General features: G+C 37.6%; 1 protein-coding gene across 1 annotated transcript; it reads right to left on the reverse strand.

Annotated features, from left to right (window-relative positions):
- Window positions 1–543: 543 nt before the first annotated feature.
- Window positions 544–23,212, reverse strand: LOC132550272 (uncharacterized). Its single transcript, XM_060214318.1, has 2 exons — window positions 23,095–23,212; window positions 544–827 (listed from the first exon to the last, which is right to left on the reverse strand). The coding sequence occupies exons 1-2, from the start codon at window positions 23,210–23,212 to the stop codon at window positions 544–546; spliced, it is 402 nt and encodes a 133-aa protein (XP_060070301.1).
- Window positions 23,213–23,330: the final 118 nt, after the last annotated feature.

A 23,330-nucleotide genomic window follows, 5' to 3' on the forward strand; every position in this document is an offset into this window, starting at 1 on the left:
TTTTGCTGTCAGAATGTGACGTCGAGCTGCAGATTTGTTTTTGTCCGTTAGTCATAAACGAGGAACTGAATGGTACATCATATCATCTTATTTTTGTGTCCAATGAAAAATGTTTCAGTGAAAAATGCCTTACAATGAAAACTAAGAACGGGGAGTGCAAAGATGTTAAGAAGACATGTTTTTATTTCAAAACAATATTTAGGACAAACAGGCACGCCAGATAGAGAAAACATTTATCCTGTTGTTGACCAAATCTCAAAATCATTATTTGAGGTTAGCTTTAACCTGAAGAATTCCCACGAATCTGTTGTTACACTTCATGTGTTATCAACATGCGTTCATAACCGAAATAAATAACAACATTTTCTTATGAAAAAAATAAATCTCAAAAATAGTTTATTAATAGACTCATTTTCACCTGACAAAACAACTTACAAATAAACGTAAGATACAACAAAAGTTCTCATCCTCATCACATTCTGCATATTCGTCAGGTATGACGTCATTCTGCACATGCGCCAGATATGACGTCATCTACGTTTATTAGGATGACATCATCTTCATAACCCGGATGTAGTACTCGATAGCGTTGTCATAACATTTTATTTTATCCATGCTCGGAGGGCACATGAGCACACCCTTTTTGTCATATGGCATATTCCTTTTGCCGATGTTTCTAACGGACACGGGATCGGTTAGTCCATTCTGGATCCTGGCGTAGAGACTTAGGTAAGAGTGTATACAGCGAAGTTTGTTGACGCCTCCAGGGCACAGGGATGTCAGTCCGTCTCCATTTCTCTTGTATGGATGGTACGTGCTGTCATTATCTGTAAAGATAAAAACAATAGATGTCGTCATGTGGTAATGAACACGCAGCGTTCTGATAACTCAGTTTTGAGATATCTTATGAATGAACTTTTACGAATGAATAAGTTATAGTTCTAAAAACTGTCTCTAGATGGATTCATGGCTCAAATCACATAGATGTAGTTAAGGAAGCAGCACAGAAGACACCCGACTGAAGTTGTTTGTATAAAAAATAACACGATTCATCATTATTGTAAGGAAATATTTATACATTCTTTTAACATATTGATATTGAAATATGCTTAAATAATAAATCGGCTATACCCAATTTCATGGCTATTTTAAACACATCAATAAGACTGTTAGCTACAGTTGTATGTCTATATACGCTATTACTGACAAACTTGACTGTTCTAACCAAAGTCGGTATCTGACCAAAGTCACGCCACTGTAACTAAACAGAACATGTACTGTCAGTTTACTGTTATGTCTAGGTTCAGTATCTGAAACATTTAGTCACTCAACGAAACATCCCATAAGCCATATATTGTTGATATTGATTCAATGTATCAATGTGCTCCCCACCCAATTACCCCTGGATTGTGGTACAAAAAAAAAAAATAAACAAAAAAATGGCAAAATTAAGAATTTGTGTCTTTTGGTTTTCAAATACGATTATTGATATCAAAGCATTAATACGTGGTATAACTGGTTTTAACATGTCAGACGAAGAACCTCTTTAGTGTGTCTGATTTTTCGAAATAAGAAAATAAAATGAAAGTGAGACTAAAACAACAAGCGTAGCATGTCAATATTGGACGATCTTACAGCAGCTAAAAATGACTACAAATTTTCCCGATTTCCGCATTAAAACAGTTCTATGACGAATTACTTTCGCGCAGACCGTTGTTAAATTCCAAGTAAATGTTGTTTATTAACATTCCGTCAGCAGTCTCGCTTGCGGTCATTTAGTAATTTGTTCCCATTTTTACGGTCAATATTGTGTTTTTTGTTCGTTGATAGAATCATGGATCAACCTCATAAAACGTTGTAATTATGTAATATACGTATTTATCATCCTTTCAACCAAGTGTACCTATTTTCTTTACTTTCGTGAGATGTGGCACAAATTCTTCGCAATATTACTTAAGAATTCTCATTCAGCTCTGTTTTAAATATGGCACTTTTTGCTTCTGAACCACCGACGCGGAAACCATAAAAAATTACTTTATACACAGCAAACCTTGAATACAACAAGCCATCTGATTGGTTGATAAAAAGTGTTTGTTTTCCATTATCTGAAAGGCTGCATATTTGAGAAGTGCATCATTATATCAATGGATTAGATCTGGTGTGAGAAAACCAAGGAATTCAATTAGCTTTATGGCTTTTGGAGTTTAAATTATGGGAAGGAAACAAAAAGTAAAGTGACCTCTGCTGATAGGAAGGACGTAAATCTGACAACGTCAAATACGTCATATTTCTAATAATCATTTTGTATGCAAAAGCTGCACATGGGACTAAGATATGAAGGAACCACGTGATTACGTACGTAAGTGGATAGGGGTGGTTGTATAAAGCCTATGTCAACAAGGCATTCAGGAACAGTTTATATCTTGTCAGCAGCACATGAGAACGATTAATTTGTGGAGAAGTGATGTGTGGTGCCAAGGATCTTCACACATGTTGGGACCTGTACAAGTGTTCAGTGTGTACACAGAAAACGTATAGATGCGTTGGTATCCTCTTTTCAACCACTTTGTTTAAATTCAAAATTCCGATCCCGAGTTGCAAACCATTTTTTTTTTATTGTTTTTACTACAAAATTATCATGTCAAATTCGAACTACATGTTTTACGTTGTAAACTGATATGTTGAACAGCTGTCTTACTGAAACAAGATAACAAAGTTACTGTTTTAAATGGCACTATCTTTTCCACGATAAGAACAATTTTACAGTAACCAAATTACTAACCACATTTCAAAATGTTATCGGTAGTCTACTCCGGTTACTCCAAATTTCGAAATCCACAAGACAATAATAACATGTAAACGAATCCTGACTGACATCGGTCAATAGGTTCGAGCGGAGTTAATCATAATAACCCAACCAATTTCTCAGTATAAATACATTTTTCAGTAAATACAATATACCAATTTCTCATATGCCATCGATAATGTATATGAAAACAGAAATGTATGCCGGAGACTTTGTTTCAAACTTGTATTAACCAGAAGTGAAGGACAACTGATACCCAAGAGAATACAGATAACAGAAAATTGATTACTTTGAGCCTACTAACACCCGTAATAAGGACGACATTCAAACAAAAATCGCTGATAATCAGGTCCCTTTTGTTAAAGTCAAACTGTGGTTAGTGAAATGTTTTAATATGAATCAAGCAATGATGAGAATATTTTTTGATATTTTAGAAGTTTGTTGATACAGGTCAGATTGGTATTTTAATGAGCTAGTTTTGCTTTGAATGCCAATGTACTTTTCAGTGACAGCAAATTAAATTTTTCACTAACCTAGTTAACCCTAACCAACCTTTGAGTATACGTGGTCAGCAGGAAAGCAAAACAAAGACAGTGATAGGAGCGTATCAACCGTAGGGTAGAAAAGAATTAAAAGGATAGACATAAATGTAATACTCTTTCCAAACGGTATAAGTCAACTACTTTACTATTAATGTAATATCCAATTTGCGTCAACTACTTTATAAATGTAATACTCTTTCCAATTCACGGTATAGGATTCGTCAACTACTTTACTATTAATGTAATACTCTTTCCAATTCACGGTATAGGATTCGTCAACTACTTTACTATTAATGTAATACTCTGTAATACTCAATTCACGGTATAGGATTCGTCAACTACTTTACTATTAATGTAATACTCTTTCCAATTCACGGTATAGGATTCGTCAACTACTTTACTATTAATGTAATACTCTTTCCAATTCACGGTATAGGATTCGTCAACTACTTTACTATTAATGTAATACTCTTTCCAATTCACGGTATAGGATTCGTCAACTACTTTACTATTAATGTAATACTCTTTCCAATTCACGGTATATGATTCGTCAACTACTTTACTATTAATGTAATACTTTATTTTGCGAACTTACCTCTTCAGAAATCTTCGCGAATACACGATTTCGCGAACGATGATCTAGAAATGACTTTCGCGAATGAAGAACTATAAGCTATATGGACTTCAATGTCGGCAACGGAATCAGTATGGATGTCATCTAGAGTTATTTCTGTACTAGCTGTCTTTGCACTGTACTGTATTAACTCGAAAATAAATCACACGCAAAAAGTGATTTACAGTAAATATGTATATAAAATTAATATTTACACAGATCAATCGTTTTTTTATTATTTAGAAATCAACAAAATTGTTTTTGCCAACAACGCCCAATATGTTTAGTCAAAACATCAGAGCTCTCTAGAACGTTATCTGCCTATTGTCAACAACGCCCAACATGTCTAGTAAAAACATCAGAGCTCTCTAGAACGATATCTGCCTATTGTCAACAACGCCCAACATGTCTAGTAAAAACATCAGAGCTCTCTAGAACGATATCAACCTATTGTCAATTCCCAACATGTCTAGTCAAAACATCAGAGCTCTCTAGAACGTTATCTGCCTATTGTCAACAACGCCCAACATGTCTAGTAAAAACATCAGAGCTCTCTAGAACGATATCTACCTATTGTCAACTCCCGACATGTTGAGTCAAAACATCAGAGCTCTCTAGAACGATATCTACCTACTCTGAATATTCGTCATGTCGAGACCAAACATCAAAGCCCCAGCAACGTTTCAGCGACTTTTGAACAATGTCATCAGAAATCTGGATGGATGTGATGGGTACATCGATGATGTGATCATATACAGCGACATCTGGGAGGAACATGTTCAACGCATTCGGGATTTCTTCGACAGACTAACAAGTATGAAACTGACTGTTAACTTGATAAAGTGTGAATTTCGGCATGCAACTGTTGAACGTTTAGGTCACACTGTAGGTCAGGGACAGATACGACCTGTAAAGGCTGAAGTAGCAACAATCTTAGATTTTCCTGTTCCTCGCAACAGGAGAGAACTAATGAGATTTCTTGGTATGGCTGGCTATACCGCAAATTTTGTCAAAATTTCTCTGTTATCACGGAACCTTTAACTGGGTTGTTGAAGGAAAACACCAGGTTTATTTGGACTGATAAATGCCAATGTGCATTTGAAAAAGTCAAAGTCATACTGTCAAACTCGCCAGTTCAAACTGTATTTAGATGCTAGTGATGTCGGGGTTGGTGCTGTACTCATGCAGGAAGATGATTCACAAGTTGATCACCCTATATGTTTCTTTTCAAAGAAATTTGACAAACACCAAAAGAACTATTCTACTATTGAAAAAGAATGTTTGGCTTTGATCTTGGCTCTGAACCAATTTGAAGGTTATTTGTCAACTACTGCTTCTCCTGTGTTAGTATACACAGACCACAATCCATTGACAGTCATCGGAAAAATGACAAACAAAAACCAGAGAATTCTGAGATGGAGTTTAAGCCTTCAAGGATACAACCTTGACATTCGGCATATCAAAGGTAACGACAATGTTGTCGCAGATGCTTTATCTAGAGTTTAGGAATTTCAGGTCAAAAGAAATTTTTCCTCAAAAGAAAAACTTTCTTTTTCTTTAAGGAGGGGTGTGTTATGTATAAATGTTGTGTATTAAACCAAATTCAGATGTGCCGTGTTTACATGCATTGTATCATATTGATTGTTTACATCAAAAACTCCTTATAATTATTTGTCACAATATGTGTAGATAGTGCTAGGCAGATTTTTCTAGAAGCTCGGTTACTACAATGACCTGTGTGTTTCCTGAAGTTTATAAATCTAGAAAGCTCGGTTAATAGAATGACCTGGGTGTTTCCGGAAGTTTCTAGAGACACATGTAAACAAGGTAGGTACCTACCAGTCTAGAATCATCTATAAAAGAACTTTCTAGAAACCTTTAGTGTATATAAACATGATGGAACCGAGCCTGAGGAGCGTTTTTGAAGTATTAACACCTTGAGTGAGCTTACTTTGAGACTTCAGTCTGTGACGTGTGGACTTGTACAGTGATTTAGTGATAGTGCCTTGTGAACTTGCACTTATATATACCCAGCGAGGAAACAATTCTTGGATTATTCTTCGGTTACCCTGTTTTCTGGACAATTTATTGTGAATTCTTCTGAATTTGGAGGACTTCCACGGAAATATAAGTTCTGACTTTTCATAATTAGTAGCTAGCTCTGTACACCTGCACAATATTTGTAATTTTACTGCATAGAATTTATTTGTTGTTATTAAATTGTTGAATTTTAACCTAGCTGTTGGGTTTTATTTGCTGTACGTTAATTCCGTAACGTAACAGACTGGCCCTGATTTTGATACGGGTGTGAAACATGTTATTTGGTATCGCTAAGTTAATTTGTATCACGAAATAAGTGACACTAATCGCCAGCTTTGTCGTGACCGGTTCAGGCGGGAGGCATTTTTTTGTTAAAAGATGACGGTGTTTTTCTGTCCATGCGTCATCATACATGACGCAGAAATTTTACAGTGATCAACAGATGAAGATTTCCTTTTTTATAATTTTTAATTGGCCTCTTTATGTGTGAATTCAGCGAAAACCAAATGTCATTGTTCATTAGGTAATACATCGGCAAAAATGAAAAATCTAGCCGTGAAAAAATAGTTTTACTGTGATGTCACTTTAAACAGAAAACAATCGTAACAAAACACAAGCAAAGAAAGAAAGAGATATAATGAAAACAAGCTGAAACCTACACACATGTACTGGGCTGGGAAGTCGGACATTTCTCTTGTGAACCCTTGTGTCCATGATTCATATAAAGAGATTCCGAGATCTTACGAGTCTCAGCTGTTTTTCCAGTGTTATCGTAGTCTCAGTGTGTATAGCTTTAGATTTAGAGATTGGCATTGTACATAGAAGTCCCTGAGCAAAGAGTTGTTCTTTAAAGACCAGAAACTATTTCCTTGGTGCTACGGATAAAGCTGTGTTGTAGCAAAATATACCATGAAGATAAAGTGCAACATGTTTCATAACGGTAGGGTGCTAAATAAGTCAAAGCCCAACACGGACTATCATAAAGAAAGGGTGCTGAATAAGTCAAGGCTCAACACGGGCTATCATAAAGACAGGGTGCTGAATAAGTCAAGGCTCAACACGGGCTATCATAAAGACAGGGTGCTGAATAAGCCAATGCTGAACATTGGCTAACATAAAGACAGGGTGCTGAATAAGTCAATGCTGAACATTGGCTAACATAAAGACAGGGTGCTGAATAAGTCAATGCTGAACATTGGCTAACATAAAGACAGGGTGCTGAAAAAGTCAAGGCTGAACATTGGCTAACATAAAGACAGGGCGCAGAATAAGTTATAAATCAAAATAGATCACAATAAATAAGCTGCATAACAATCTATTAACTAGATTTTCAGATAAACAAACATATCAGTTGATGCTGAACTATGAAACTTGAACACTTAATATCATTTGATTTTTTATCACAAAACAATGGTGTTTATCTCGAAGCTTACGTGACGCACAGTCAGTTTCTGGGAGTGACACACACGCAACCCAATACCTGTTTGTTCACATCGCCGACATTGTCCATTTGTCGACAAGAGTTACTGTACTGTACGATATCAAATACTAATAAGTCATTTCGGATGTCAACAGTTCCGCTAGTCTAATTTCTATTGGAGACTAATGTCATGAAACAATGGTCGCGAGAAATTCGAGTGTTATTAAATAGATTTTGTTTTCACAATCTGACACACAATTAACCTACACGGTACAAACATCACAAAGCCGATAAGCACGATTTGTAGTACAGCGAGATTGACGCCGGAACAGCGGGCGGGAAAACCATCACAGCGATATTGCTTTGTCATAAATTCGTTATCGTTTTTTGGATTACAAAGGACTTAATCGGCTGAGAATGATTACGGATATAAAATCTGTCATTGCCGAGTTGTAATAATGAGCATATGATCTCTAATATTTATGGAGTTCCACAATGTTTGATCGGACAGTTAAGGGTAGAGTCATCTGCCCGACTACGTGAGTTTGGCCAACTACTCCGGTTTCCTCCCACAGTAAGACCCCTCTCGGGCTTTCATCTTGGCCAACAAGAGTGATTGATATAAGCTGACGGTTTGTTTTTGTAATAGTTATAAATAACATAACGTTTATGGTCCAAATAAAAGTAAGTGGTCAGGTTATATATTATCACTGTGTAAGCACGACGATAGGGTTCGCGGGTATGCACCAAGCGACAAAAATCCTGATTAGATATCTTCTGTAAGCAAGTCAATGAATTTGAAAATGATGGCCCTGTAAATATTCCAAGCAGACGTCTCTTTCTCATTTTCTACAATACCTACCAATTACTATAAAAGTATGTAGATCGAACATTAGGAACTCAAATCGCCGAATCGTATTGTGACTGTAGAAGTGTCGCCGGTGCCTGTGAACAGACGGACGGACAGACAGACATTCTTTATTTCCTCTTATTACAAGAGATTTTGTCAATTAATCAGGACATATGTGTTTCATTTCAATGTATACATAAATATTTTCTCGATTAAACATCGATGTCAACCAAATATTATATCAGTGAAACATCATACTTAGAGTAATGCACTCATCTCTCTCACCATTTCATGGAGATTCGCTGCCATATTTATCATCATGTTTGTCCACTCGTACTCTTCAATTGTACATAAGATCGATCTCCCAAAAAGAAGTTTGAAAACAAGATATAGGAAGGAACCCTATTGCATTCACCACACCATCCATCATTAAATCCCGAGTCTGAAAGGACTATTTCTAAGGAAATATGAAGTCACCGACCTCGTGATATTTCGGTTCCCATCCCGCACGTGTCACAATTATTGACCGATACAAATTTATAGAATATGTTGTATATGTTTAAGCAATTCCAAACAGCATTAAAAGACATTGACTTGTTTTAAACTCAATAAATCTTTTTTATTCATCAAATTTGTACATGTATAAATTTCATTTGAATTTAAAAAAAAAATTACCAGTGTAGTTCATACACATAGAAAAAAATCCATCCAATGCGAAAGGAAATTGTTTAAATAAAACTGATTTAATGGCATGCATACAACATGAAGCCTTGCGAACACTTTCAGCAGCCGCGTAAATTCTGAATGAAGAGTATCTGATGTTAGAGTGTACTACCTGCAATCTCTGCATACTAGCTCTTCGTTCTGATATTTCCTTACTAAATGATGTTATTTAAGCATTAGAAGAAGAAGACTAAGTATGCCGAGACAAAATCTCGGCATCTAAACCACAAACGTTTAAGAGATGTTTGACAGTTGAAGAATCTTTGTATTGATCTTATAAGCCCCATCGACCTTTGTAAACTTTCTACAATTCTGATACCTACATATAGGTATTGAAGGAAACGGTCAATCATGCTACATGGGTGTTAAAATTAAGACATCGATTTATTTGTTGGTACGATTTAGGATCGAATGTTCAATCCTTCTTTATTCAGTGTTAGCAGACAACACCATACGAAATGGACTATTCCGGATGTGGACCTAATGTTAACAGCTTCTAAATGCTTTGATCCAAGCAGTTTCGCCTACAGTTTCGTTAGTATAGTGGTAGATAAAGAATATGCTGATGACGTTTCGTATGAATATGTCGTTCAGATTCGCACAAGGTGTGGTGTTTAAGTTCAGGATCCCAAGGCGCGTGCGATCGTCATCATTGAAGAACAAAAGAAATCTGTCCGTCCTAATTGATTCCCATAATGTAATCTTTTCTGCCTACCGTGGAGATATTGTGGTGCATTTATATCAAAATACGACAAGCACTGTCTGGAAGAGCGTGCCATTACAATAATTGATCCTACTGAGAGGATCAAAGCAAAAACGGAGAAAACCCGCACGTGAAACATTCGCACTTTCTTGAAACAAAGAGTTCTGAAGACGGAAAACGTATTTATGTTTTATTGAAATAACACACAACCAATTAAGTTGATAATTTTAGCGTACCATGTTTAAATTCTGAGTTGACATATTTTCTGAATTTTCCATATATGGTAACTTCCAAGAAAGCGACAAAATCTGTTTACTTTTAATGTTGCATCATACTTGTTGAATATTCATCCGACTTTTCGTACGAACAGAATAATAGTGATTAATCTGTCCCTTTTGTCTTTCAGATTTAATAAACATATCCGTCCATACATTCCATAGCGACAAGTCCATGATCGAACCCCTCACTCACGCTAAAGACTAAACGTAACTCAGAAACTGTAAGTTGTTTGGTTAGGACTCTAATACATTTGATAATTCATCATGGATCGTAACTGTTTGAACACATTTAAAAACTCTTTTGATTAATTAAAACGTTACTTTGTGCTCGTCTGATTCCCAAAGATTCACATTTAACAAAAATACAGCTCATTTCCAGATACTTCACCAATAATTTTGTTTTATCTTCCTCGTATGAAATAAACAAATTAAAAAAATAACAATAAATGAATGATGAATTAAATTATAAATAAAGAAGTGAAAGATGGGTAGAAATAAATAATTATGTGAAAGATTAAGATAAATGAATAAATAAATAAATATCACTTGACAGCATTAAATCGATATGCCAAATTTCGTCTACAGTATGTTAAATGATACAAACCCTTAAACAATTAACAAACCGTACTGTTGTCAAAAAATAAAGTTAGTTACGTAACCTGAGGATTAGAGATACAGAAGGTGGCGCTAACATTGGCAGGAGATTTTGATATAGGAGGTGAATTTAATATTCAGACTCCGACGTTCCGGACAGACTATGAATTCAAATCGACTATTGACACGTAATGATAGCCGGTACCATGTTTAACGATATCTTCGTCCCCATCGGAATGCTTCACAACAACCAACACCTTAACTTTTCTATTTTCAGATAAAATGTTACATAGTTAAGTCAATGTATTCATGAATATTGATTGACAAATGTTACTTATGGCCTTCAGAATATTTAATTACTTCTACGCTTCGTGTTGATGAATTATCTATAATATGTCCAAGCTGTTATTGGAAGGCGTCGGATATAGGAAAAACCCACAGACAAAAACCAATAACAGAAAAAGAGTTTGCAATCTACGTTCAAGATTTTTCTTTTGATCTTTTACGATTTTTTTTTAATTTTTGGAGAGGGAACTGGTGTTCTTAAAAAAATATTGTTGTTCTTATTTTCTGTTTATGTTTATGGTTTTTGTTGTTTTTTATTATTTTTGTTGTTGATGTTGTTGATTACATTTTGTTTTGTTTTGACATTTTATCGGGGTGAGGGGGAGGAGTTACTGATTTTATCGGGGTGAGGGGGAGGAGTTACTGATTTTATCGGGGTGAGGGGGAGGAGTTACTGATTTTCTTTGTCTTTATCTGGACCCATACACAGTACACAGATCCAGTCCTCCACAAACAAGTCAGTAAACATTTAAACTAAGTCCTTTATCCAGTCAGTAAACAGTTTAACCAAGTCCTTACTCAAGTAAATAAACATTTAGACTAAGTCCTTATCAAGTTAGTAAACAGTAAGACCAAGTTCTTTATCAAGTCAGTAAACAGTTAGACAAAGTCCTTAATCCGGTCAGTAAACAGTTAGACCAAGTCCTTAATCCGGTCAGTAAACAGTTAGACAAAGTCCTTTATCCAGTCAGTAAACAGTAAGACCAAGTTCTTTATCAAGTCAGTAAACAGTTAGACCAAGTCCTTAATCCGGGTCAGTAAACAGTTAGACCAAGTCCTTAATCCGGTCAGTAAACAGTTAGACCAAGTCCTTAATCCGGTCAGTAAACAGTTAGACCAAGTCCTTAATCCGGTCAGTAAACAGTTAGACAAAGTCCTTAATCCGGTCAGTAAACAGTTAGACAAAGTCCTTAATCCGGTCAGTAAACAGTTAGACAAAGTCCTTTATCCAGTCAGTAAACAGTAAGACCAAGTTCTTTATCAAGTCAGTAAACAGTTAGACCAAGTCCTTAATCCGGTCAGTAAACAGTTAGACCAAGTCCTTAATCCGGTGAGTAAACAGTTAGACCAAGTCCTTAATCTCGTCAGTAACAGACTTCAGTTTCATTGTATTCTGAACAGGTCCGGGCTAACAGTGATGCTGTGTTAAGACTGTATTCTGGACAGGTCTGAGGTAACAATGATGCTGTGTTAAGATTATTCTGAACAGGTCCGAGGTAACAGTGATGCTGTGTCAAGGTTGTATTCTGAACAGGTCTGAGGTAACAGTGATGCTGTGTTAAGGCTGTATTCTGAACAGGTCCGAGGTAACAGTGATGCTGTGTTAAGGTTGTATTCTGAACAGGTCCAAGGTAACAGTGATGCTTTGTTAAGATTATTCTGAACAGGTCCGAGGTAACAGTGATGCTGTGTCAAGGTTGTATTCTGAACAGGTCTGAGGTAACAGTGATGCTGTGTTAAGGCTGTATTCTGAACAGGTCCGAGGTAACAGTGATGCTGTGTTAAGGTTGTATTCTGAACAGGTCCAAGGTAACAGTGATGCTTTGTTAAGACTGTATTCTGAACAGGTCTGAGGTAACAGTGATGCTGTGTTAAGACTGTATTCTGAACAGGTCGGAGGTAACAGTGATGCTGTGTAAAGACTGTATTCTGAACAGGTCGGAGGTAACAGTGATGCTGTGTTAAGACCGTATTCTGAACAGGTCTGAGGTAAGGTAGCAGTAAACAGTTAATTTGCATTTTTCCTGAAATTATTTGTCATGTTTGAGATATACAGATATAGCAGATTGGTTATGGAAAATACATCATTACATGTATATATATTTATAAACTATATAACAATTACATTAACAGTAGAGAGATGAAATTTGTGTAAAAAAAAAATTTCCTCTGATTTCTGACATTTGATTGTCATGGTTACCTACTGAAAAAATGCTAAAAATGCAAAAATACTGCTAATTCCAACCCAACACTACAACTTTCTAGGAGAAATTTAATTCTAAACACCTATCTTACAATCAACAACACTGTCATGGTAACAAAGTACTTACATTTCAGCAAATTCCAACTCGGAAATTCTTCATAACATGACCACATGTGAACACTATGAAAATTTCACTTCCTGTAAAGCTAGTTTTTGGTGCGTAGACACAGATTCGAGACTGCCCAAATAGTTATCTCCAACACAAAGCTAAAATATTATCCTGAAAAAAATGAAACCCCACATTGTCCACTTTAACATGACAGGACCAATTTTAGCAAGGATTTTTTTTTCTTTCATTTTTAATTAAAACCTTTATAATGGGGTAATCTAATGAGCAAAAAAATCACCCATGACCACACCGAGAAACTGTGTACTGCTACCTTACAGTGATGCAGTGATCAGATTATTCTGAACAGGTCTGAAGTAACAGTGATGCTGTGTTAAGACTGTATTCTGAACAGGTCTGAGGTAACAGTGATGCTGTGTTAAGACTGTATTCTGAACAGGTCTGAGGTAACAGTGATGCTGTGTTAAGACTGTATTCTGAACAGGTCCGAGGTAACAGTGATGCTGTGTTAAGACTGTATTCTGAACAGGTCTGAGGTAACAGTGATGCTGTGTTAAGACTGTATTCTGAACAGGTCTGAGGTAACAGTGATGCTGTGTTAAGACTGTATTCTGAACAGGTCCGAGGTAACAGTGATGCTGTGTTAAGACTGTATTCTGAACAGGTCCGAGGTAACAGTGATGCTGTGTTAAGATTATTCTGAACAGGTCTGAGGTAACAGTGATGCTGTGTTAAGACTGTATTCTGAACAGGTCCGAGGTAACAGTGATGCTGTGTTAAGACTGTATTCTGAACAGGTCTGAGGTAACAGTGATGCTGTGTTAAGACTGTATTCTGGAAAGGTCAGAGGTAACAGTGATGCTGTGTTAAGATTATTCTGAACAGGTCTGAGGTAACAGTGATGCTGTGTTAAGACTGTATTCTGAACAGGTCCGAGGTAACAGTGATGCTGTGTTAAGACTGTATTCTGGAACAGGTCTGAGGTAACAGTGATGCTGTGTTAAGACTGTATTCTGAACAGGTCCGAGGTAACAGTGATGCTGTGTTTAGACTGTATTCTGAACAGGTCCGAGGTAACAGTGATGCTGTGTTAAGACTGTATTCTGAACAGGTCTGAGGTAACAGTGATGCTGTGTTAAGACTGTATTCTGAACAGGTCTGAGGTAACAGTGATGCTGTGTTAAGACTGTATTCTGAACAGGTCTGAGGTAACAGTGATGCTGTGTTAAGACTGTATTCTGAACAGGTCTGAGGTAACAGTGATGCTGTGTTAAGATTATTCTGAACAGGTCTGAGGTAACAGTGATGCTGTGTTAAGACTGTATTCTGAACAGGTCCGAGGTAACAGTGATGCTGTGTTAAGACTGTATTCTGGACAGGTCCGAGGTAACAGTGATGCTGTGTTAAGACTGTATTCTGAACAGGTCCGAGGTAACAGTGATGCTGTGTTTAGACTGTATTCTGAACAGGTCCGAGGTAACAGTGATGCTGTGTTAAGACTGTATTCTGAACAGGTCTGAGGTAACAGTGATGCTGTGTAAAGATTATTCTGAACAGGTCCGAGGTAACAGTGATGCTGTGTTAAGGTTGTATTCTGAACAGGTCTGAGGTAACAGTGATGCTGTGTAAAGATTATTCTGAACAGGTCCGAGGTAACAGTGATGCTGTGTTAAGACTGTATTCTGTACAGGTCTGAGGTAACAGTAATGCTGTGTAAAGATTATTCTGAACAGGTCCAAGGTAACAGTGATGCTGTGTAAAGATTATTCTGAACAGGTCCGAGGTAACAGTGATGCTGTGTTAAGTTTGTATTCTGAACAGGTCCGCGGTAACAGTGATGCTGTGTTAAGTTTGTATTCTGAACAGGTCCGAGGTAACAGTGATGCTGTGTTAAGACTGTATTCTGAACAGGTCTGAGGTAACAGTGATGCTGTGTAAAGATTATTCTGAACAGGTCCGAGGTAACAGTGATGCTGTGTTAAGTTTGTATTCTGAACAGGTCCGCGGTAACAGTGATGCTGTGTTAAGTTTGTATTCTGAACAGGTCCGAGGTAACAGTGATGCTGTGTAAAGATTATTCTGAACAGGTCTGAGGTAACAGTGATGCTGTGTAAAGATTATTCTGAACAGGTCCGAGGTAACAGTGATGCTGTGTAAAGATTATTCTGAACAGGTCCGAGGTAACAGTGATGCTGTGTTAAGTTTGTATTCTGAACAGGTCCGCGGTAACAGTAATGCTGTGTTAAGACTGTATTCTGTACAGGTCTGAGGTAACAGTGATGCTGTGTAAAGATTATTCTGAACAGGTCCGAGGTAACAGTGATGCTGTGTAAAGATTATTCTGAACAGGTCTGAGGTAACAGTAATGCTGTGTTAAGGCTGTATTCTGTACAGGTCTGAGGTAACAGTAATGCTGTGTTAAGGCTGTATTCTGTACAGGTCTGAGGTAACAGTGATGTTTTAACCTTAGCTGAGATGCATGGTTGAAGAAAACACAGGACATTTTCAGACATCAGGATGCTACAGCTTACCTACACTAATCACATAATGTCATATTTCATACAACACAGGAAACGACCCTCTATCCAGTTAATACATTAATCCTCCCTGCACTTCTCACCGCCTACTGATCATCATTCGGGGATCAGCTTTCTCAGGAGGGAAGTGTCGACACATCGGAATTTCTGTTAGAACTGAGGCAAAAACTAGGAAGGCTACCACTAGTCAACTTAGCAGAATATTTAGAAATCAAATAACCCGGTTTCCGTATGTCAGAATATATAAGAATTAACTAACCGGTGATCACATGTCAGAATATGTAAGGAATTAACTAACCCGGTTACCACATGTCAGAATATATAGGAATTAACTAACCCGGTTACCACATGTCAGAATATATAGGAATTAACCAACCCGGTAATCACATGTCAGAATATATAGGAATTAACCAACCCGGTAATCACATGTCAGAATGTATTACCTGTATTGAATACCATCCCACACCTGTATTGAATATGATCACACACCTGTATTGAATATGATCACACACCTGTATTGAATATGATCATACACCTGTATTGAATATGATCACACACCTGTATTGAATATGATCATACACCTGTATTGAATATGAACACACACCTGTATTGAATATGATCACACACCTGTATTGAATATGAGCACACACCTGTATTGAATATGATCACACACCTGTATTGAATATGATCACACACCTGTATTGAATATGACCATACACATGTATTGAATACGTACATACGCTATTTACATATCTTCACGTGAGCCATTTCTATTCCAGTTGTACAGAAATCCTCTCGAGATCAATGGTCACATATTTTATTATCTTCTGCTTAAGTAAAAATCTCTGGGCTCAATTTCCGTAAGCTTGCATGTGATCTTAAGTACCATCACCCATAATTACTATGAGAAGGTTTACTAAGTATATATCAAAATCGATCACCTTTAAAACAGCCATCGATTGTCTTAATAGCCATTTTGAGGGAGGTAATTTACTCGAAAAGTTGTAAAAATTGTCATTTCTAAATGAATAGAAGTGGGAAAGGAATTTGATGTTGTCGAGATGTTACGAGTGTAGGTATCGGACAAGACAAACTGTCTGTATAAAAGGGAATTTAGGTCTTTTTCGTTACGAAAATAATCAACAGTTTCAGCATAAACTACCAACACATTCATACAAAAAACTTTAAACTGATAATAAAAATGGCAGTCGATGCACAAAACATTTTAAGGGACCGAAACATTACGTTTGATTTCCAATTGATCTCGTGAAGACTTATACTACATTCAAGATGGCTGCCATCCTAACAAGGAAGTCTGGGTGATAAATTCAGTGAGTCTTACTTAGATATTCTCTAATGCCTTTTGAGCAGGTGTTCAATGTCTGTTAATACACTTACAACCTGGTCCTACGTTTCCGCTTTTTCAGCTCTAGATGTAAAATAATCAAATTGTGTCTGCTCATGTGAAAAATAGATATTGTTCAATTTCTACAATTGAAAATCTATTAATTTGGTAAATATTGGGGCATTTTCTTCATAACGTAAGAGAGAAGTTATCTATATATTGTAAACTGGGGTAGCAAAACCAATTATAAAGCGTTTGGTGATTACTTCTGATCAAGGAACAAGCTATTACATATGTTACATTACACACAAAGAACATTAACTAAGACATGTTACATTACACACAAAGAACATGTAACTAAGACATGTTACATTACACACAAAGAACATGTAACTAAGACATGTTACATTACACACAAAGAACATTAACTAAGACATGTTACATTACACACAAAGAACATGTAACTAAGACATGTTACATTACACACAAAGAACATGTAACTAAGACATGTTACATTACACACAAAGAACATGTAACTAAGACATGTTACATTACACACAAAGAACATGTAACTAAGATAAACTAATAAGATAACACATAAAGAGTCCCGACAACACCTATCCGGCTTATGAACCATCTTAAGCTCATGTTTGAAAGATGGTGAATTAGATATCCTCTCTGAGGTAATTCTCGATATGGTGATACATTTACCTCACAATTTATACTTGATTTACCTTCTTTCAAAGATAAAATACCATAAGATTTTTTTATAAAGGTCTTTCAGCTTCCATCATCTGAAGGGATGATCAAAACGATTATAATGTGTTTTTTTTTTTCTTTTTATTGTGTTCTTTGTTTGTAATGTTACTTAAGTAATATCTTACGCTTTCATAAAGGAGCAGATTGCTTGAAATTTGGAGAATTCGGTTGTACGTACTGTCTATTACTTCATTGATGACATTTCTATCTCAGTAAACGGAGGGATCCCGATTGGATAAACAGTGGAGGCAAACTGAATGTGTTTATAATCATGAACTAGACAATAACACACTGATCCATATCCGGGATGCTAATTCTTTTTAATTCTGATCTGGATATATAGGCTTAATAAACCTGCGTCCAGTATATCATCATTACTATTATCATTAATACGAATTTAACGACCATTTGTTTGTTAGGATCCAGTACCAATGTTGGATCATACCGTCGATATTACTTACAGTATAAACCAGGCTCATGTAAGAGTCTTTCACTTATGTGTTAATGTCAGTCCATTTGTACCGTGTACTTCTCACACAGTCTAATTACGTCAAAAATTGCTATCAATGGTACATTCGGAAGTCTACAATCGGAATACTCAATCGAAAACCCCATTATCATTAAGTTATAATAAAAAACAATTCTAAAAAAGAGGGGATATTTTTTGTTTCTATCATGACAAGGTTTACCATTAAGGAATGCCTAATGGTGTTAGAAAACCGATTAACTTTCTTCTCCACCTCCTTTTCCGTGATTGTCAATGTGACGTCATACATCACGTGATTATATCGATTTCTCGCATCCTAGCGACAAAGATGAAGATTTCACGCCGATAATACAACGTTAGAAACACAATCATATTTCATCACGTCCATTTCCCAGACTTTTTTCGACACCGACCCATGTGCTAAATAGTGTTATTACAGACAGATTCATGTGGCAGATAAGTGTTCAGAAATCTGTTACGTCAAAAGCGGTTAACGGATGGTAAAATAGTGACTTATGATTTTATACACCTTGAAACCGAAGGAGTCTACTTCACAAACGGGACGTTATGTGAATAATATATTGTTTTGAAAACACTGTGTAAAATTATCTTTCCTTGTTCAATCATCGGTAAACGTCCGAAGTACAGTACACTTTTTATTGGTCAAATTCAAATTACTGTCCATTGCGTATCTGTAAGGGTAAATATTTGATTATCGTCCATTATGTGAGGATCAGTGTCCGAATTACCGTCCGTTATGTGAGGATCAGTGTCCGAATTACCGTCCGTTATGTGAGGATCAGTGTCCGAATTACCGTCCATTATGTGAGGATCAGTTTCCGAATTACCTTCCGTTATGTTAGGATCAATGTCCGAATAACCGTCCGTTGTATGAGTATCACTGTCCGCATTACCGTCCGTTTTGTGAGGATTAATGTCCGAATTACCGTCCGTTTTGTGAGGATCAATGTCCGAATTACCGTCCGTTATGTAAGGATCACTGTCCGAATTACCGTCTGTTATGGGAGTATGAATGTCCGAATTACCGTCCGTTTTGTGAAGATCAGTGTCCGAATTACCGTCCTTTATGTGAGGATCAATGTCCGAATTACCGTCCGTTTTGTGAGGATCAGTGTCCGAATTACCGTCCGTTATGTCAGGATCAGTGTCCAAATTACTGTCCGTTTTGTGAGTATCAATGTCGGAATTACCGTCTGTGTGTGACGATCAATGTCCGAATTACCGTCCGTTTTGTGAGGATCAGTGTCCGAATTACCGTCCGTTATGTAAGTATCAATGTCCGAATTACCGTCCGTTATGTGAGGATCAATATCCGAATTACCGTCCGTTATGTGAGGATTAATGTCCGAATTACCGTCCGTTTGTTGAGGATTAATGTCCGAATTACCGTCCGTTATGTGAGGATCAATGTCCGAATTACCGTATGTAATGAGAGTATCAATGTCCGAATTACCGTCCGTTTTGTGAGGATCAATGTCCGAATTACCGTCCGTTTTGTGAGGATCAGTGTCCGAATTACCGTCCGTTATGTGAGGATCAATGTCCGAATTACCGTCCGTTTTGTGAGGATTAATGTCCGTTTGTTGAGGATTAATGTCCGAATTACCGTCCGTTATGTGAGGATCAATGTCCGAATTACCGTCCGATATGTGAGGATCAGTGTCCGAATTACCGTCCGTTTTGTGAGGATCAGTGTCCGAATTACCGTCCGTTATGTGAGGATCAGTGTCCGAATTACCGTCCGTTTTGTCAGGATCAATGTCCGAATTACCGTCCGTTATGTGAGGATCAATGTCCGAATTACCGTCCGTTATGTCAGGATCAGTGTCCGAATTACCGTCCGTTTTGTGAGGATCAGTGTCCGAATTACTGTCCGTTATGTCAGGATCAGTGTCCGAATTACCGTCCGTTTTGTGAGGATCAGTGTCCGAATTACCGTCCGTTATGAATTACCGTCCGTTATGTGATGAGAGTGTGGATTGTGAGGATCATGTCCGAATTACCGTCCGAGTGTCCGAATTACAGTCCGTTTTGTGAGGGTCAGTGTCCGAATTACCGTTCGTTATGTGAGGATCAGTGATCAGTGTCCGAATTACCGTCCGTTTTGTGAGGATCAATCCGTTATGTGAGGATCAATGTCCGAATTACCGAATTACCGTCCGTTATGTGAGGATCAATGTCCGAATTACCGTCCGTTTTGTGAGGATCAGTGTCCGAATTACCGTCCGTTGTGTGAGGATCAGTGTCCGAATTACCGTCCGTTATGTAAGGATCAGTGTCCGATTTACCGTCCGTTGTGTGAGGATTCGTCCGTTTTGTTATGTGAGGATCAATGTCCGAATGACCGTCCGTTATGTGAGGATCAGTGTCCGATTTACCGTCCGTTGTGTGAGGATCAGTGTCCGGATTACCGTCCGTTATGTGAGGATCAATGTCCGAATTACCGTCCGTTTGTTGAGGAATTACCGTCCGTTTTGTGAGGATTAGTCTCCGAATTACCGTTCGTTATGTGAGGATCAATGTCCGAATTACCGTCCGTTTTGTGAGGATCAATGTCCGAATTACCATCTGTGTGTGAGGATCAATGTCCGAATTACCGTCCGTTTTGTGAGGATCAGTGTCCGAATTACCGTCCGTTTTGTCAGGATCAGTGTCCGAATTACCATCCGTTTTGTGAGGATCAATGTCCGAATTACCGTCCGTTTTGTGAGGATCAATGTCGGAATTACCGTCCGTTTTGTGAGGATCAGTGTCCGAATTACCGTCCGTTATGTAAGGATCAATGTCCGAATTACCGTCCGTTATGTGAGGATCAATGTCCGAATTACCGTCCGTTTTGTGTGGATCAGTGTCCGAATTACCGTCCGTTATGTGAGGATCAATGTCCGAATTACCGTCCGTTTTGTGAGGATTAATGTCCGAATTACCGTCCGTTATGTGAGGATTAGTCTCCGAATTACCGTTCGTTATGTGAGGATCAATGTCCGAATTACCGTCCGTTTTGTCAGTATCAATGTTCGAATTACCGTCCCTTATGTGAGGATCAATGTCCGAATAACCGTCCGTTATGTGAGTATCAATGTCCGAATTACCGTCCGTTATGTGAGGATTCATGTCCGAATTACCGTCCGTTATGTGAGGATCAATGTCCGAATTACCGTCCGTTATGTGAGGATCAATGTCCGAATTACCGTCCGTTATGTGAGGATAAATGTCCGAATTACTGTCCGTTGTGTGAGGTTCAATGATCGAATTACCGTCCGTTTTGTGAGGATCAGTGTCCGAATTACAGTCCGTTTTGTGAGGGTCAATGTCCAAAAGTCCTGTTTGTGAATTGTCCGAATTACCGTCTGTTATGTGAGGATCAATGTCCGAATTACCGTTCGTTATGTGAGGATCAATGTCCGAATTACCGTCCGTTATGTCAGGATCAGTGTCCGAATTACCGTCCGTTATGTGAAGATCAGTGTCCGAATTACCGTCCGTTTTGTGAGGATCAGTGTCCGAATTACCGTCCGTTTTGTAAGTATCAATTTCGGAATTACCATGCGTTATGTTAGGATCAGTATCCGAATTACCGTCCGTTTTGTGAGGATTAGTGTCCGAATTACCGTCCGTTATGTGAGGATCAATGTCCGAATTACCGTCCGTTTTGTGAGGATCAGTGTCCGAATTACCGTCAGTTATGTGAGGATCAGTGTCCGAATTACCGTCCGTGTATGAGGTCCGAATTACCGTCCGTTATGTCAGGATCAGTGTCCGAATTACCGTCCGTTATGTGAAGATCAGTGTCCGAATTACCGTCTGTTATGTGAGGATCAATGTCCGAATTACCGTTCGTTATGTGAGGATCAATGTCCGAATTACCGTCCGTTTGTTGAGGATTATTGTCCGAATTACCGTCCGTTATGTCAGGATCAGTGTCCGAATTACCGTCCGTTATGTGAAGATCAGTGTCCGAATTACTGTCTGTTATATCAGGATCAGTGTCCGAATTACCGTCCGTTTTGTGAGGATCAGTGTCCGAATTATCGTCTGTTATGTGAGGATCAATGTCGGAATTACCGTCCGTTATGTGAGGATCAATGTCCGAATTACCGTCTGTTATGTGAGGATCAATGTCCGAATTACCGTCCGTTTTGTGAGGATCAGTGTCCGAATTACCGTCCGTTTTGTGAGGATCAGTGTCCGAATTACCGTCTGTTTTGTGAGGATCAGTGTCCGAATTACCGTCTGTTTTGTGAGGATCAGTGTCCGAATTACCGTCTGTTACGTGAGAATCAATGTCGGAATTACCGTCTGTTTTGTGAGGATCAGTGTCGGAATTACCGTTCGTTTTGTGAGGATCAATGTCGGAATTACCGTTCGTTATGTGAGGATCAATACCCGAATTACCGTCCGTTTTGTGAGGACCAGTGTCCGAATTTATGTATCGATAAAGCCGAGCTGTTGACTGTTTCGTATCTACAATGTATATAGCCGAACTGTTGACTTTTAAGTATATATAATGTCATAGTGTTTGTTATTATGTACATAGGAATAATATCGGCTGTCTTTTTAAGTTTTAAAAGCAAGAAATGACCTTCACCATCATTCTCCATTTCCTTTATATTGTAAAAGCACAACACGAATAAAACTCCATTCAGATTTGTGAAGTTAAATAGAAATCTGTTAAGCAGCTCAGTTTTTTTTTTGTTTTGTTTTGTTTTTTGTTTTGTAATAAATCCAGATTTTGACAAAGCCGTAAATGTGCCTTTCTTAAGCGGCGTTTATATTTCAGCATTCTATTTTCATTAAAAACAGCGATATTAATTGTGATAATGAAAATTGCAATTTTTTACTACAAAGTATTTTTTCATAATATAAAAAAAAATGTGAACGCGACTGTTTATCAGTGAGATATATAATAAAATTTCAAGGCGCCGGTACATATTCGTTTGCAGAACTTTGCGCGTATTTTAAAAGAAAAGCCAAACTTACCTGTAGCTGACGTGTCATCCCGAAATTCATAGGGAAATCCGCGTATATTTACAGGCAACAGTAGCAGTATCGTCCACAAAATAACGATAGAAAGTGTTGGAACGTCTTTTATGTTCATTATGTCTCTTTTGTTTTTCCTTATTTCCAAAATGGATATTTGTCAGTTTTGTCGATTTTTCCTTCGGAGTACAGTGCTGCCAAGCTTCTTGTGTATTCTCTAGTCGGAACTCACGAGT

The sequence above is a fragment of the Ylistrum balloti genome, unplaced genomic scaffold, assembly GCF_031769215.1.
Source record: "Ylistrum balloti isolate Yb309-2 unplaced genomic scaffold, AGI_CSIRO_Ybal_v1 Utg370116, whole genome shotgun sequence".
Taxonomy (NCBI): Eukaryota; Metazoa; Mollusca; class Bivalvia; order Pectinida; family Pectinidae; genus Ylistrum; species Ylistrum balloti.